The sequence below is a fragment of the Chaetodon auriga genome, chromosome 12 (genome assembly GCF_051107435.1).
Source record: "Chaetodon auriga isolate fChaAug3 chromosome 12, fChaAug3.hap1, whole genome shotgun sequence".
NCBI lineage: Eukaryota > Metazoa > Chordata > Actinopteri > Chaetodontiformes > Chaetodontidae > Chaetodon > Chaetodon auriga.
This window is the reverse complement of record NC_135085.1, coordinates 18497439-18515000: the sequence shown is the minus strand read 5'-3', so window position 1 is coordinate 18515000 and position 17562 is coordinate 18497439. Positions and strand designations below refer to the sequence as shown.

At 44.0% G+C, this 17562-nt stretch overlaps 1 protein-coding gene across 1 annotated transcript; it reads left to right on the top strand.

Moving 5' to 3' along the window:
- The first annotated feature begins 1572 nt into the window (after positions 1 to 1572).
- emilin2a (elastin microfibril interfacer 2a) lies at positions 1573 to 17494 on the top strand. The gene is made up of 9 exons (XM_076746058.1): positions 1573 to 1833; positions 2452 to 2577; positions 4046 to 4236; positions 4430 to 6409; positions 12240 to 12593; positions 14609 to 14662; positions 15082 to 15141; positions 15266 to 15406; positions 16257 to 17494. Exons 1-9 carry the CDS (start codon positions 1622 to 1624, stop codon positions 16589 to 16591), a joined length of 3453 nt encoding a protein of 1150 aa, XP_076602173.1. The 5' UTR covers positions 1573 to 1621; the 3' UTR covers positions 16592 to 17494.
- The last annotated feature ends 68 nt before the right edge of the window (positions 17495 to 17562 follow it).

Here is a 17562-nt window from a genome sequence, read left to right as displayed (position 1 = left end):
TTGGGTGCTCATGCTGTCTCAGTAATGAAATATCCTTTTCTCACTCCAACACTTTTGGAAAGGAATTGCCATGACTACAAGAAGCAATTTTTGCTTCCTTTACTGCTGCTGTGCTGCCCTCTTGTGGTGACTAAAAAAACAGCCAATCTCTGTCACAAACGCTCACATGACACCCTAATAACTACTTTCTCCTGTCTAATTAGCCTTCAGTACATCTGGGGGTTTGCTGAATGTATATTTTGGTCAAGATAGGTTGGAATTATGGGTAAAAAGGAGGAAATGAAGAAGAAGAAATCATGGAAATGGTCAATAATCTCTTTAAAGGATTATGTGGGTGAGGGTATTAATGAAATGTCAAATTGGCCTGATGTTCATGCTGATTAAACACTTATAAATCAAATCCATGCAGACATCACTCACTTACATAACCTATTCCAGCATCTCTCACTCGGCCGACCCGGAGCACACTGTCTGATGGAATAGTGCAGTCTTATTTTGGGAAGGGCTATCTGTGGTCTGACAGCAGTTCACAAAGAGAGCTTGTTCAATGGGAAAAGGTTATTTTGGGAGAGAGAAGGAGTGTTTCTTATGTGGACGAGTGTGTGTCCACATGTGCGCTGATGCATCTCTTCCTGTCATAATGTTTTACAGCATCCCTCTGAATCATTACACCACATCTAGGACTTGATTTCTCACCCACACTCTTAAATCTCATCTCCCTTGGTTACATCTCTCCTTCTGTCTGTTTTTCTTTGCCCCCATAATCATTTTTGTGTTAACTGACAGCGTTTGTCTGATCTGGAAAAAGTCATACAGTATGGCCCGTGATAGCACCCTGAGAAACTGGGGGGAAATTGCTGAAGGCCATGTCACAAAAATAATTTTCACAGCACCACATGTGTGCGTGGAAACACTCCTCCTTCTCACACTTTCACACAGCGCTTAAGCACTGACAACGGATTCCTGCCTCAAGTGCTGCGAACTGAAGCTGTGTAACTAATGTGCTACTTTCTGTCTCTCTCCACATTCAGATACTGCTCAGTTCGGCTTAAAACAATAGAATTTGCTCAGTGAATTGCAGCAGAAAAGAACAGAACACACACAAGGTGTCCCTCTAAGTCCCCATTCACTAGCAGGGCAGACTGAATATAAAGTACTACTGTTATCCCTCGCCATGAATATCATCAGCACTACCAACACAGATACCTCTTTCAACCCTGGAGGTTGCACTCTGAAGACATTATCCTGTTATGTTCGTCAGTGAGGTGTGAATCATTGGCTGTTGGCAGACAAAGAAGTAATCAACTTGCATCTCAAATCCTTTTTGGTGGTAGGATCCTCTGAGTCTTTAACATTGATTAATGGTTCCTTGTGTTAAGACTTAAAAAGCAGAACTTAAATAAAGGACATTACTGCAAACAAAAACACCTTGTGGGTTATGAAACTTTTTTAAAAGCCTGGAGGAAGTTTTTTTTTTTCCTCATCTGATTTTCTTGGGGGAGGGTGTGGACCCTAAACGTCATTCCAAGGGAGTTGCAGTGAATGTGGACTTCCCCAAACTTGAGTTACTGGAGTTGGAGTCACTGGGGCGATGTAACTCTGGTGTTTGGGTCCAGCGCGCATGATAATAACAGAGTGGCCATCTTTCTCTAAGTTAGGAATATTTATTTTAAGGCGTTTTTTAAGTATGAGTTACAGGAGTGGAGAGATGGACTGGCGGTGGACAGTTTTCGCACTGTTTTTGAACTTTCAGTTCACTTACGGGTCTCCTTCCTCTTATGACTTGTTCCAGGGGTCTGCATACACTGGAGTGGTGCACAGACACAGAAATAGGTAAGTAACGGTAGTTTTATGCTTGTGTGGACAACAGTTTGAACTTTCCTGCTTTGGGGAAAGTCATAACAGCCGGTCCAGCACCGGCGTTTCTTAAACCCCGCTTTCCTGGATGTTAAAGCTGTGCGCTGTTATTGCGCAGATGCCAATAAAAATGCGATGACGCCCAAAATTTCTCATTGATCGGAATGACCTCAGATCGACGAGGATTTTACCCTCTTATGGTCACAAGCAGCTTATAAACTTTCACTGTGCTTCTATCAGCCTGTGTCTAAATTTGGCTCGAGTTTGCCAGAGTTGCCAAAGGCGATAAGATCCAGATAAACGCTGGAATGTCAGTGATTACTCCAATTTCTTATTTGCAAGGGACCATTACTGTATTTGCATCATTTCCCTGATAAAGTAAAATAGCCAAACGGAAAAAAGTGGAGAAAAATCTCAGTGAAATGACACAGCTTTTCAGGAAAGCTCAGTAAAGCATGATGACCCAACTGTTCACCATCCAAATCACTAAAAAACCCTAATTATTCACGAGGCATTTGCACAATTGTCCTCTTAAGCACTTGTCACATTTCTTGGTGTATACATCCTGAAGTGTATTTCTGCCTCTCTCCTCAGGAACTGGTGTGCCTATGTGGTGCGCAGGAACGTGAGCTGTGCCGTGCAGGGGAGTGTGGAGAGCTTCCAGGAGCCCGTCGTGGCCCCCTGCCCAGCCTACCAGCCCAACTGCCAGCAACAAGTGACGTGAGCAATCCGGGGAAGGGGAAGGGTGCATCATGTTTAGATGCATGAGATGGACCGCAGTTCCGATCTAAAATGTGTCTGTGAGAGAGACCTGGAGGCAGAAATATTCACAGGGGCTGGAGAGACTCCACTGGCACAACCAAGAGCACAGCGTTTTCTAGCAAGCTAAAAAGCCCACTGAAAAGGCAAAGAGCTGTAGCCTAAAGCTAATGTGGACTGGAACTCTAGTGTTAATAGGCAGTAGCAACCAGTGATCACCTGTGGACACACTTTGGTGCAACATACCTGCACTACCAATAAATAGTACATGTAACATGTAGCGTGTTAAAATGAACCATCATGAACAATGGTTGTTAAAGCAGAAAGGTGCTTGTGCCATTTGTGTTTTTAAAAGAAATCTCATCCAGTAGAAATATGCATTAAATGTGTATATTTCAAGATGTGACTGCTGTTACAGGCTAGGCTAAACACATTATCTCCCTCTCTCTCCAACTTTGATCTAATAACAAATAATGTAATACATCATTTGATTTAAGCCCATGTCTGTACACAAAACAAATAGCCAGCCAAACAAATCAATCAGTTCCTCTTATGGGGTGATTGATTATTTGTAAATTGAAGTATTTACACCAGTAATTGGTGAGTTATAATTGTTGTTAATTCTGTACTGGTTGTTTTGCAATTTGATGGATTTTCCTTTGTGAGTCATTATTAGTTGTGAAACAACACATGCTCTCTGTGGTTTAGCTTTGTGATCCAATCAAAGAAGCATGCACAAGAGCCACTGTGTTGTGGAAAAGATCCCTGGAAACAGATCGTTCTTATGTCACAGGAGCACATTTCCAAGTTTCTGCATAATAAAGCAAGAAGAGCTGGCAGTGAGAATAGACACCTTAGCTTTTTCCATTTCAGAGTTACGACATACAGTGATGGCTTCATATTATCTCATGTTGGGTAGAGATTTAAGCACTCAAAGTTGATTTCAGCCATAATGTTAAGTGCTTTTGTCCAACAGGTCAGTTCAGTTTCAGTTTGTCCATTTGTCAAGCTAGTACAGTGTTATCAGGGAGGGTGACAGTTAGGAAATGTGCAGAGATGATTGTTTCAGTCCTCAACTTTCCAGATGTTCTGCATGACACGACCCCTGCCTTCTGGGAAGTGATGTCATCTATTGTTTCTTTGGGAGCTGTTTGCCTTGGCTAGAAAGTTGAAATTTTCATGGGATGGGGAACAGCAGAGAAGATAAAAATGTCCATGTCTTAGAAAAACAACAAAAAAACACACAATTTGATGATTTCGGGAGTCAACAGCTCCCAATAAAAATCTGTATCATTTAAACAGTATCATATTTTTGGATTGTCAGAGTCAGTGTAGCATTGACAAGCAAAAACACTTCACAAAAAGATTTTAGATTCATATCTGTTTGAGATTTTGAAAAATGCATTGATTTCTCTGCCTTGCTTCACAGATACCAAAATCGGTTTCGACCCACATACAAGATTGCCTTCAAGACAGTCACAGAGTTAGAGTGGAGATGCTGTCCTGGTTACCAAGGTCTGGACTGTAAAGATCTGAAACCACCCCCAGACCGACAAACAGTTCAGGGAATACAACCTTACCTCCCACCAAATCCTGGACATACAACCAGACACACACAGAGTAAGACAGCATTTTCTGTTACACTGTAGGTGTTCTTGTGATTTTCTGTTAAATATCTATACATTACAAAATTTTACTCTGCACCGCTGAAGCACTGAAATAAGCAACATTAGTGCTTTTCTTCTTAAAAAGGAGAGACACATAAGTTTGCATTTAATAATTGAAAATCTAATAAGTTATTCTCTGATCATAGGGCCAGAGCGGAGAGAGACAGGGCACCATGAGACGAGGCACGGTGGGACAGATAAGGTGCATCTTCTGGAAGGTGAAGTTCAGCGCCTGTCTCAAACAGTCTTGGATCTCCAATCAGCCTTGACAGGCTTAGCTGGAAACCTCCGCACAGACCTGCAGGAAGACACAAAGAAGATGCTGGTGACTCTTCTCAACAACATGCGTCCACCAGACGCTGCTGCAGCTGCAGGCACAGAGGAGAGCCCGGCAGTGCTGGATGGTCATCAGGCTACTAGAGGTGGGATTGCTGGAGACAAGGCCATAGAAAAAATAGTGGCGCGGTTGGATGATATCGATGGTGCACTGAAAAGCAAGGACGAAGCTTTTGAAGACCTGAGAGGAACTATGACAAGTCATGAGGGGCAGATCCGTGTCCTGATGGATGCCTCACAATCTCAGACTCCAGCCATAGCAGAGTTTGATGTTATACAGACCTACATTGATGGAAAATTTGACAAGCTGAAGAAGGAGCTAGAGCAGAATGTGGAGGAACAGATGGTTAAGCTCGAAAGCTCATACAATGACAAGATCCAGACCTTGCAGAAGACCTGTGAAGACTGCCGTGACCAAGGTTTGGTCAGCCTGACCAAGCTGGTTGATACCAAGGAGGCAGATCTGAGAAAGGAGATCCGGGCACTGCGTCTGGACATGGTCGCTGCAGATGGGCCTGTACGAACTCAAAGGCAGACTGATCCATCCAAACCAGAAGAAGATCGTAGTGACCACAAAGACCTGTGGCGTGAGATCGACCGTATTGCAGAGGCTCACCGCATCCTGAATGTTCGCATCGACAACGAGCTGGCGCACCTGTCTGCACCTCACACCGACAATGATTTCAGCCTACTGATTGAAGAGCTGGAGGCACGCATTAATATAACAGAGGAAAATGCAGAGAGTCACTGTTTCTATATTGAAGAGAAGCTGACACGTACGATTGCTGACGAGGTGGCAGCACTGCGACAGCTTCTGGATGAGCGTCTGAACAGCATGGAGGACCAGTTTACGAACATGCTGGTGGAAATTAGCAACAACTCCTTCCCTGGGATGTTTAGCGACTCCATAGATGCCATCCAGACAGAAGTCAACAACAATAAGTTCCTCCTACAAGGTTTGGATGATAAGGTCAACACTGTTGGAGAGCTGTGCTCTGCAGGATGCTCAGCTTCGGGAATTAATGCTGCAGTCAGTTCATTACACACACCTAAAAGCATCGAAAACATTTCGAAGGACCTGAGTCGGTATAGGAATGACTTGGACGTTCTTCACACAGATGTCAATGCCAACACAGGCAAGCTCCGGCAACTTGAAGACCTTGTTGAGAGGCAGTCAGTCGTAAATGATAGACGTTCTAAGATGATGGAGGACTTCCAGAAGGGATTGATTAATCTCCAAGATAATGTGCTTGGTCTGGCTGGTGCTGTCACTGGTTTAAGTGATTCCTTAAGCAAATACAACCAGGATATGCACAGAATAAACTCAACATGTTGCCATGCAGGGCAGAGTGGCATAGGGAGTCCAGCACGGGACAACTGGGCATCAGTCATTGCGGTACCCAATAGTGAGGACGATGACACCCGACGTCAGGTGGAGGATCTGAGGAACAGTCTTGCTACGCTGAGTGAACAGGTGTCATCTGAACTGAGTCAATGTAAACACAACACACGCGGCGTTTCTGAAGACATTTCTGCTGTCGATGGACGTGTGACCAGACTTGAGGAGGTGTGTGGAAGGTTAGATGGGGTTTCTGCCAATATCAGAGAGTTGAAAGACGGACTGGAGAGACATGTTGGTGGTCTCCGGGACTGTGTGTACAGGATGAACGTCACCTGTGGAAATCATGGCGCAGACATCGTCATTCTGCAGAATTCCATGCAGAGGTTCCAGGAACAGCTGTCTGCGATGGCCAAACATGTTTTCAAAGATGCTGCTGCCAAAGAACCAGGTGAGTTGGTGGTTTGGTGATGGTTTGATGATATCCTTGACTGTTCGTGGTAATGTCTTTAGAAGGAAATGATAGGAAATATCAAAGGGCCTCTTTTACTTTCACTGACATAAACCAAGTCATTGCAAAATCCCTGAATTTGGAATCAACATTCAGAGGCTTTATCGCTACAGAACTTCAATGTTCAACACAGTGAATGGATCATTATGTGCATGTTGAATATGTACAGCTTTGGTATTCGGCTCTCAGGCTCTGACCTTGTCACTCCCCAAAAGGAAGCAGTAACTTCAACACAGCAGGGAGTGGGGAGTGATGACAATAACTTTGAACCTTGGGGAATGTACGCTAAGACCCTACAGGTGGATGGTGGAGGTGTGGCTTATGAAACAGGGAGGGACGATTAGTATTTTGGTAACCAGTATAGCAGCAGACAAGTGAGCAGAGCACTGCTCGACTACACCACAATGAAAACAGTACACTGCATGTATGTTGCAATAAGAGGAGTATACCCTCAGAGTGTAACAGGAGACAGACTGCATGAACTTTGCTTCATTAGTGAATTTAAAGCAATAGTTCAACAGTTTGGCAAAGAAGTGTATTTTGCTTTGGTGTTGAGAGTTAGAGGAGGAAACTGATACCATACTGTTCTTTCAGTATGAAGCTGCAGTCTGGGCCGGGTTAGTTTAGCTGAGTATAAAGACAATAAGTGGCAAAATCTGCCTATCAGCACAGTTAGCTACACTAACCTGCTGCTGGCTGTAGCTTCAAATTGAATCTCACCTAACTCTCAGCAACACAGCAAATAAGCAAACTTCTCAAAATGTCAAAGAAGATATTATATCCTGTATGGCAGTAATTAACATGGATTATGACACAATTTTACTGCCTAAAAGTCAAAAGCAGTTAGATAAAACATACTGTCAAAACACACTCATTTGCAGCTTCCTCCCTAATGTCCACCACATGAGTTTATCAAGTGTGATTAACATCTGTGTAAACACAAACTTTTCCTGAAGATAATCCTCCATATAATGCATTTGGCTTGCTTGGCTTACATGGAGACTTGGAGGAAAAGATCAGGTCCCATGAATGGCCGCAGGGTATTTCCCGGAGAGGGAGGACACGAGTTCACTGGGCCTCCCGTGCTCGCCTTGAGTCTGTCATTCAATATGTCCCAGCACCGAGGCAGAGGCCCACATTGCAAACTTCCTGTGACTTAGATTCCTGTCGTCCTCAGAATTCCCCAGTTTTTATTGAAGGATTTGGATAGGTAAAAAGTTCTACATGTTGAGCTCAGCCCCTCCTCACTACTCTGATGATTTACTCTCACTGTTTGAACCTCATTGCTCCCTTATGTAAATGTCAGAACACCCGGTCGGACCGTTCCATCTTTCCCACTCCCTTTATGAACACGTTGACTTGTGAGGTCTTCTTTCTTGCACCATGACATCGCATTTTTTATTTACTCATACCGCAGAGCTGCAGACCTCAGTCTCACTTCCCGGCCTCTGTGCACACACACACACCTCCCTCCCTCTCTTTCTCTTTACACATGTACACATACTAACCTCCAGAGATTCCCGTAGGGTGACCTCAGCCTGATGTGTGGAGTCTGGTCCTCATTAAGGGACCTGACTCACTGCTGGAGCCAGTCTTGATGGAGAGGGGAGAAGCAGGGCTCCACACCCAGGACCAGATGCTTCAGCTGCCCTCAGCTGTGACGTCATGACTGGGGCCCCATCAGTGGTGCCTCCCTTTCTTAAACCATCGACCAAAACAATGGTATGATAGGGACCTGAGGAGAAAAGGAGGGAGGCTGGATTAACGGTTGTGGTATAGAGAGATGAAGCCATTTTGTATCCCATTTCACTCTTTCCCAAATATGGTCTGCTACTTCCAAACTTTGATTTCAGGGCTGTGCATGTAACATTATACTGCACCTCTGCCCAGCATTAAATCAGACAGCACTGTGCGTCCTGCAGCAGGATTATGTAAAGCTCCAACTTTATGACTATTAGTTGTTTATATATCCCAATAAGAAAGTTTCTAGCTTTTAAAAAAAGTTCAGCATTTTGGGAACTACTCTTATTTGCTTTCTTGCTGACAGTAAGATGAGAAGATTGCTACCACTCACATTTCTGTATGCTAAATATGAAGCTACTGCTAGCAGCTGGCTAACTTAGCTTACAACAGACACTGGAAACAGTTAGCCTGCTCTGTCCAAAAGTAAGCAGTTTCCTCTTGTTTACAGTCCTTGTGCTAAGCTAAGTTAGCAGGCTGCTACTGGTAGCTTCATATCGTACTTGCATGGGAGTGGTTTCAACCTTCTCTCCCGAATGTTGTTCTTTTCCTTTAAGGGCAAGCTGTAGTCCTAAATCCCACGAGAGAGGGAGTCAGACTGTGTGGCTGAGGTATCATGAAGATTTAATGTTTTCCCCAAGTTCATGAAAGCGAGAAATAGTCTAAGTAGAGATAAAAATTTCCCTGAAAATCCCAGCTCTGTGGGTGTGGTGGTGGTGGTGGTTGAGAGACTACTGAAATGTTTCCTCTGTGTCTTTGAGCTCATATTCTCCAGTCAGTCATATGAAGACCCCGAGGAGGCTGCAAACAGATGAGGTGTTGTAATAACATAACTGAAAAGATTAACTGCAATAGCTTTGCCCTTACTCAGTGCGACTGCTGAATGGAATCGTGTGACTTCAGTTGCAAAACGCTGGCACAGCTTCGCCCACAACAGCTGCTGCTGCAAAAGTCTGCCACTACAGCCTGCATGTGTTTGTTTCTGGCTGTTTTCTATGCCATAGGGAGTTGTTTGAGCAGCAGTGGCTCTGTTGCGTCATTTGAAAGTATAATGCAAAGCCATTTTGAAATTAGGCGAGAGGGGTGCGAACGGTTTAATAGAGGTTATTAGGAAATGTGGAAATATGGAAAGTGCTTCTGTTTTCGGAGAGCTTCAGCACGCTGCTCCTCATTCAGACGGTGACTAATCAACCTTCTCTTGCTGAATTTTCTCATTTGATTCTCAAGCTGCTTTTTTTCTACGCCTCCTGTTTTTTGGAGGTGATCCCAGTCTGGCTCAAATCACTGCCCTGTCATTTCTTTCTCCCTTATCTTTGAATTTCTCTCTCTTTACTCCCTCGTCGCTCTCTCCTTCTGTCCGTTATTTTCTTCCGATTTGTCCTTCCAAGAATGCCAGAGGACTTTTTTTCCTCCTCTCCCTCCACCCTGTCCTGTAAGTGCCTATTGACGGGCGAGGCCTTCAGAAAATAGGAAAAAAAAAAAAAAAAAAAAAGTGGTTGTATTAAAGCTGGGATAAAACAAAGGCTTTGATTTCATGGATCAATGCTTAGCAATTGATCATTCTGACTTTATATTGGAGAGACAGGAAGTAAGATTAACTGTCTAGTGTGATGAGAGAATACAAGAAAAACAAGATATCAAAGGCTTTTTGAAGTCAAAGGGTTCCTGTTGGGAAAGAATGGAAAAATGTACTCAACACCACCACAGACGCACACTGTATATATTTAGGCAGCACCAGCTTTGACTGCAACAGCTTCCCCAGAGAGATTTCTGAAGCTACGAGGTGAGGTGTTTCCACCCTGGACCAGGGAGCCCATCTGGAAGTCTTCAGAGGAGAATGGACCCAGATACACAATGGGAGTCCCTGAGGTCTGCCATGCAGTGCACAAGTTGAACCTCCCATCACTAATATCACTGGAGGAAAATGGGGTGGAGGATGAAATTGTGTCCATGTGCTCAGAAGAAGAAGGGGAAGAATGTGTGTCAGAGTGTGAGTGATGCATTATATTGTATGTGCGTGTGACCACCACACCCTGCTCTGTGCCCCTTGACACCGTTTTCCATCGTGCGATCAGCTTGTCTGCTGCAATATTCCTCGACTCTTTGAGACACTGTTTGAACACTCACGCGCTGTCACCCGAATCTGTGACTAAAGCACGACTCCCCCTGCAGTGTCTCAATCTGCTTGTGAGCAATAACATCTGTTTTTGGTGATACTCGTGGTTGCACCAGCACTCGTGTGCGTCTTTCAGTGTGTTTTTTTTTGTTTTTTTTCTCGACTTTGCGGTTGCCCCCTTAGTGAGACACAGGCTGAGAGCTCATGGGAAATATGCACTCAGGCAACCGGCGTCCTGAAGGAGGCATAGGAAGGAAATGAAGGAGAGATTTCTGATTATCTCAGTATGACATGATTGCTGGGTTTAATTTGTTTTTAATTACACGTGTGGTTTCTGAGTAGCTTGTGATATCACTTGCAGTAAGAAGGAAGAATTTGGTTGACGGTTGATGGTGTTTTATTCGATAAGAACACAGTGGTTGATTACTTTCATAACCCAGAGTAACATTCAGACTCTAATGTAAGACAGTGGCTCTCAGGTACCATTAGACCGGCTGCTTTGAATCACAAGACTGAACGTACAGCTGAATTAACATTTAACGTCTGATTCAGTCTAATATTGTTGGCTGTGGCAGAACTTACAGCCATGTTTTAGTGCTAATTAGCAATGGCAGGATGCTGTACTGAAATGAACGTGGTACACGGTACACGTCTGCTAAACATTGGCATGTTGATTGTGAGCACGGTGCCATGCCGACGTTAGCATTTAGCTCAAAGCACCGCTGTGTGAGCACAGCCTCACAGAGCTACCAGTGTGGCTGCAGACTCACAGTCTTGCTGCAAACAGAGCGTTTTGTTAGCTCAGGCAAAAGGCTGAAGAGCCACCAGCCATCAGCTGATTGGCTAACAGTTGTTTTGTTCACGCTTCAGCATCTGTGGCCTATTGTCACAACAGCTGATCTTCTACCAGCGGACCAGTAACATCCAATCAGATTCAGACAGATGTGCAAAGAGGCTTTTTATAACCTGACGCTTCTCTCATACGGAAGATTTTGGTATTGTTGGCTTTGTTAGGATTTCACAAGCATGTAGGTTTATATTTATTCCTAAAATTTGTGTCAAATAGTAGAACATGTGTTAATTCTCCCTGCAGAATCTTTGCTGTTTGTGTTATTTGAGAGCTTCCTCAAAGAAGCCAAAGCTAACTGCATAATCATTTGGAATAAGTGGTCATTTCCTTGATCTAAGTGTCTTTGGCTGAATGACATTACTGTAATCTGGTTACATGCACTCCATTTCTGCGCAACCTTGCCCACAAGGTTTAACATCAGTACAGATACAGACACAGAAAGCATCAAACAAGACATTTAACATAGAAACCTCTTCGCTGAATCTTAAATACAACATGACACAATCTGTCTAACACCTGGTTGTGAGAAGGGGCTGACACAGAGCAGGTACTGTAATTATTTTGGTTATTTGTCCCCAAGACACTCTCACAGCATCTCTATGCTCAGGCCCAGGTGATGTCTGTGGCCTCAGGGGGTCTGGCAGGCAGCCAACTGGTTTCCGCTCAGATGGTTCTCGTTGCCTGAAGCCCACACCGACCGCCTGCTTTGCTTTTATGAAGGGTAATAATGGTACCGGTTAAAAAAAAAAAAAGCTCAGAGGTGCTGTGAAAGCTGGGTCTAATTTGTCCTGTCATCAGAATAAAAGTCGTAAAAGGAGAGTTGACAAGAAAAGGGAGGGCTGCGGTCTGCATGTGAGAGAGGAAGTAAATAATTAAGTAAATTGGAGGCTTGTGCAATCGCAGCTACGGCATTTTCCATCACTTTGAATTGGATTATAAGAGGTGCAATGACCAGAAGCTCGTTGGGCTCATTGGTAACGCCTGTCAGATGGTTAGAAAGTGAGCTGTAAATTGACGTGTTTAAAATCTTGCCACTGTTTGTCTTTTTCTTTTTGCTTTCTCAGGAACGACCTTGAGACAGGAGGGGCCTGCTTCTATGCCAGACTCAACTCCCACCAGAACCAGAATCCAACAAATCCACATCCCTCTCATCCTCCCACCGCTGCAGTCCATCCCCAGGCAGCCGTACAGCCCCAACCAGCCTGTACCGCCCAACACGCACACGATCAACATCAGTCCGCCAAGGCAGCCGTCCAGCCCCCAGATACCGGGCCGCCCCTCTGTCCCCCTGGTTCCCACAAGGCCGGTGGTGGAGACGGGCGAGGCGGGACCTCCGGGGTACATCCGCAGGGTGACTGTGCGGAGAGGGTCTGAGGATTCCTCCGGCATGCCTGTCAAAGGATTTGCTGGAGCACCAGGTGAGCAGTGCTGACAGCCATTATCTACACTGCCTTCACTCTGCAGCTGAAAGCACTGATGAGTTTTCCATTAGTGATATAAATCTATTATTTTTGGATCTGTGTGCACACCAAAAATCTGCATTAAATCAGGTTTTACAGTCAAGACCACGTGGCACAAAACCTGATTTGGCTATGCTTTAAATTATAGCCCACAAATTACAGTGCAAATCCCAGTGAAATACATCCTATAGAGAGGAGAGCTAACGGTATGTACAAGGGAAGAAGTCCAGGGAGTAAGAGAGTCGCAAATCTGTGGAGCTAGAAATAAATGACAGCACAAGTATAGTTTGTAAATTACACAACACATATTAATAAGAGGACACTGACCAGGGACCAACTGGCCTATCTATCATTTTGCATTAGCAATTTCAAGAAAAGGAGCCTTGTGGCTCTTTAAGTAAAGTAAAATTAAAGTAGTAAAAATTAAAATCTGATATATTGCATTCGATGCACGAACACCTGAAGGGGGAGTAGTTTAACACATTATTTAGATCCCCATTAGCTTAAAAAGACAAATCAAAGTCACACAGTATCAACAAACCAGCAGAATAAAGGACAAATTCAAAGATCATGAAACTACAAAGAGCAGCAGCCTCCAGTGGAAACAAGAGCAAAGCTGTCACACACCCACGGCACCAAAACGCAAACAAAAGCAAACAAAAACGATTCCAAAAAGAGCAGCAGTGAAACGTCTCGGTGAGACTCATCACTTCCTGTTTCGGTGACTCTTTGAACGGGGATCTGTTTTTAATCTGTCTGACGTCGGCTGGCAGAGATTCCAGGCAGAAGAACGTCTGTGAAGAACAGTTCTCATCATGTTATTTGGTTGCGGACTTGGTTCTACCAGATCATCAGTACTCACTTCGCGTCAGACAACCACAGAAACCAGTGCATTCAAGAAATACTTACACTCAAAGCTGTAACCACCTTCGTCCCAAACCCTCTTCTCTTTGTCGCCTGTGCTTGTTTCAGCAAGTATTTTATCATGTATCATATATAAAACTGACTACACTGTCATGTAACAGGCCAGATTCTGCTAAAACATATTTGACTGAATGCCGTAATCTGTCATCCCTGCCATGACGAGAGGGAAATTTTATAACCCTGTGTCATAAGTCTGGCACCATGCAGAGCTACACTGAGCCAGCATTACCACATGCGTGACATAATATGTCCAAATTCTTCTTTTCAACAGTGCTGTCAGTTCAGGGTCACATCAGCTGTCCTCATCAAAACTAATCAGCAACGACAAAATCTGGATTGAGCTCTGTTTTGTTCTTTTTAGCCATTTTCACACATGGAAGCTGTAACGAAGGTGAATTATACGTGTGCTTTTTTTGTCATCCGCACATCAGAATGCTTCACTTGAAAGGCTTTAAATGCCGGCCAACTCAAATTGGACGGAAGAGACAATAGTCACAGCTCTGGATTGAATTAACTGGACCGTGTGTAGGATGATTGGGGAAAATATCAAACAGCCACACAAAGGCTTTGTTTTAGCTGTTTTTGTTTTCGCAGCAAAGGGACAGGGAATAGCTTTGAAATATGTGCTTTGAATTCATGGTAATGAGTCAAAATGTGCATTCAGAGTCATAAAGTTTCTTTGAAGATTTCACCATTGCACCATTTATGCTTTCTGGTTTTATTTGGAACTCAAGCAGCACAAATATCTGCAGGTTTCAATCGTTTCCAAGGCTCTGACGAAACCGTAAACACCTGACTCTGCTTATAGATCTCCGAAACAGCTCAATCAAAATCTGATTCAGAAAGCCACTTGTAAAACCAAAATTACGCAGTCTAGATTATAACCTGTTTTATTTTAATTTATACCATCTCTGGGAGTCTATCCCACAGTGTTTTGCCATAATGTTCAGATGGAAAACCGAACAACTGCCTTTGGCTCACGCATTCACGAACCCTCGTCCTCAGTTGATGATAAAACATGATGTGTTTGTCATCTGTCTCCTCTGCAGGCTATCCTCCTCTGCAGCCTGCGTCTTTCAAGCCTCAATCAAGCAGTCACCGAGGTATTGTAGCAGTTCATTATGAGGTTACACTGCATGCATCTACAGGTTTCTACTATAGGAGAGTAAAAAAGTGGAAAAGCTGTGAGTAATTTGCGAGAGCGCGAGGGAGTGGGAACTGGATGTGTTTAGTTTAGGGAGGTGTGGGCGCGCTGTGGAAAGACTTCAGCTCGTCTGCAGGCACTTCCCAGAAAGTTTTACTCTGTTACATCCAGTGATGATTGAGAAAATTACCGAGGTAGATACTGCTGTATTCACCAAAACAAAGGTCTATTTTTGACACTTAATTTAATAAACTGATTCATATTTATATATGTGTATTCATTTTAGACATTCCACTGAAGGCCCGTCAGCTCACAGCAGTGACTGAAACAATACACAGCTACGACATAACTGACACTTTCTTCATTTCTACCTTGTAGTTCCCATCGCAGCAAAGGTGCCCTGGAACCCGATGCATCAAGCTCCAGTTCAGTCACCAGGTAAAACATGTCTTCACATCATCTCTCTCCATCGGAGAGGAGGGAAACTGCACAAATCAATAGCTCAGATCTGAGGATTTGTGAAGAAGTCGAAGTGGACTCACATGCATGTTCTTTGTTCCAGCCGCAGCGGTCAACAGCGACTTTGCAGATCCCTTCTCCTTCTCTGCTGGCCTCACACAGCAGCCGCTCTCTGGAGACTTTGGCGTCATCCGCTTCAACAGGGTTTTAGTCAATGACGGCGGACACTACAATCCCCACACAGGTACACAACAACAACAGCAAAGATTTAAGATTTGTGGCAATGTCAGCGTGACACTGTGCATGGACTCATGGTACGATGCATTTCATGTCAGTCCGACAGAACAAACTTTCAATTTTCAGTTTATTTAGTTTCTCATCAGTATTCTTTGAATGTGTGTTTACTGTGATCCTCTTTATTTCCACCCAGCTTGATTTTGACTTATCTCTTTTGCTCATGTACGCTGCACTAGCCTCAGCTCTACAGTTTTTAGAGTCTTTCAGCTGATTATTTTGGTTTTACAGTCCACAGGTTCGCTGTTGAGGTTCACTCGAACAGTCCACTGTAAGCCACCCGCCCAACACCAAACCTGACAGACCACATTAGCGACTGGCTGGTGAACATAGCAATGCAGCTAAAATGCTCACAGACGTTTCCTTAAGAGTTAGCGGAGACCAAAACAGAGCTAAAAGGAGAGTGAATGCTAATATTGCAAAACTTAGTTTTGGAAGATATCCACCTGATTTGAGAATTTTGGATGGCTGAAGGCTCCTCTCAGCTTTACATTATTTTTTGAATAGACTTTGGTACAGAATGAGGATTGTGAATCGTCCCACATCTCTTAGTTGTCTCATGTTGTCTCTTAATGGTCCATATGAACAGGATTCATGATTACAAGAAGTAAAACCTGTTTCAGTGTTTGTATGGATGACTGTTGTTTCAAAGACTTGAACAACTGTGCATCCTTTAACCTAATTCAGTTACACATGTAGGCGATGAAGAACAGGACCTAGAGGGAACATCTGACTCTTTCCAACAAACATCACACACATTATTGATCTTACCCACACTCACTCTCTGCCGGTCTCGACAGGGATCTTCACTGTCCCTCTGGATGGCCGATACCTGATCTCAGGACTGCTGACTGCAAGGCAGGGTGACCGCGTAGAGGCCGTCCTCTCCGTGTCAAACCGCAGCGTCCAGAGGCTGCAGAGCTCAGCTGGGCCTGGGGCCGGGCGACGTGGGGGCTCAGCTGGTGCCAACTGTGGCTGCGGAGGCTCGGTGTCCTTCAGCCTGATCCTGCCCCTGAGGAAAGGAGACCGCGTGGGCCTGGTGAGGACCGGAGGCCAGCTGGCCACCACAGAGGCCAGGGAGATCCTCTCCACCTACAGCGCCATCTTCTTGTACGCGCCACAGGCCAAAAGATAGCTGGAGCTCAGCTGGGCAGAAACAGCAAAGACTGGTTTGCTCCCAGACAGTTGGACTGGAAGAAATATTGAACAAACTATAGTTTTCACTGATTTGCTGTGATGCAGCTATTTTACCATGCAGTGCCACTGTGTGACGACGCTCAGTTATAAATTCAGTTAAGATGCCATTAAATTGCAATTTGTAAGCCATTTGCCAAATATACCTGAATACAAGAAGCAGGATTTGTTTCTAATATATTTGATTATCAAGTTGCCTTTTTTGTACCTATTGTGAATGTCTTGTGTATATAAGTGTTTATAAATTAACATTAAAATTCACAAAATTTAATTATTATAACAAACCCATCTCGGAGAGCACACAGTATGAACATATTAGCAGAATTTAATATCACTGATTAGGCAGCGAACCACGTACGAGCTCACCTCATCTTGCTGTAATCTACACTGTCGAAGGAGAGAATCATTAATAAACGTACATGAAAAGCAGGAGGTTCAGCAACACAAGCTTTTATTAGTGTTAGAGACGAGGCCGGCTCCAGAAACTGCCCTGAGAAACACAAGGTTAGGAGGCATTTTGGGTCGTTACGTAAAGCGGGTGTGGATGAAAAATAAATTTCCCCTCTCTTCACTCCTGAGACTTAGAAAATATTCCAAGAGCAAACTCTGAGAGGCAGCAGCAGCGTATTTAGCCTTCAGTTCAGCCACTGTTAACCCTTAAAAACGAGTAAAATACTGTTTTCTATTCACAGCTGACCAAACACCAGCCCACTGAATGACAGTTTTTATACATTTATCGGGTTTGTGTTATTCAGTAAACTGAAATTTGGAATTACTTGAGGGACTTCAACTGCAATAACCTCATTCATGTAGTGCTACTTATACTAAGCAACAGGGTAAAAGTTACTCATCTAGCCTGTGGTTACTGTTGAACTTTTGGACTCAGGCTGGAGACAAGTGTAGCAGACACGA

Coding starts and splice junctions, on each gene's coding strand:
- emilin2a (XM_076746058.1), top strand. CDS start 1,622: ATGATAATAACAGAGTGGCCATCTTTCTCTAAGTTAGGAATATTTATT. Junction 1,834..2,451: donor GTGCACAGACACAGAAATAG/GTAAGTAACGGT, acceptor CTCTCTCCTCAG/GAACTGGTGTGCCTATGTGG. Junction 12,594..14,608: donor AGGATTTGCTGGAGCACCAG/GTGAGCAGTGCT, acceptor TCTCCTCTGCAG/GCTATCCTCCTCTGCAGCCT.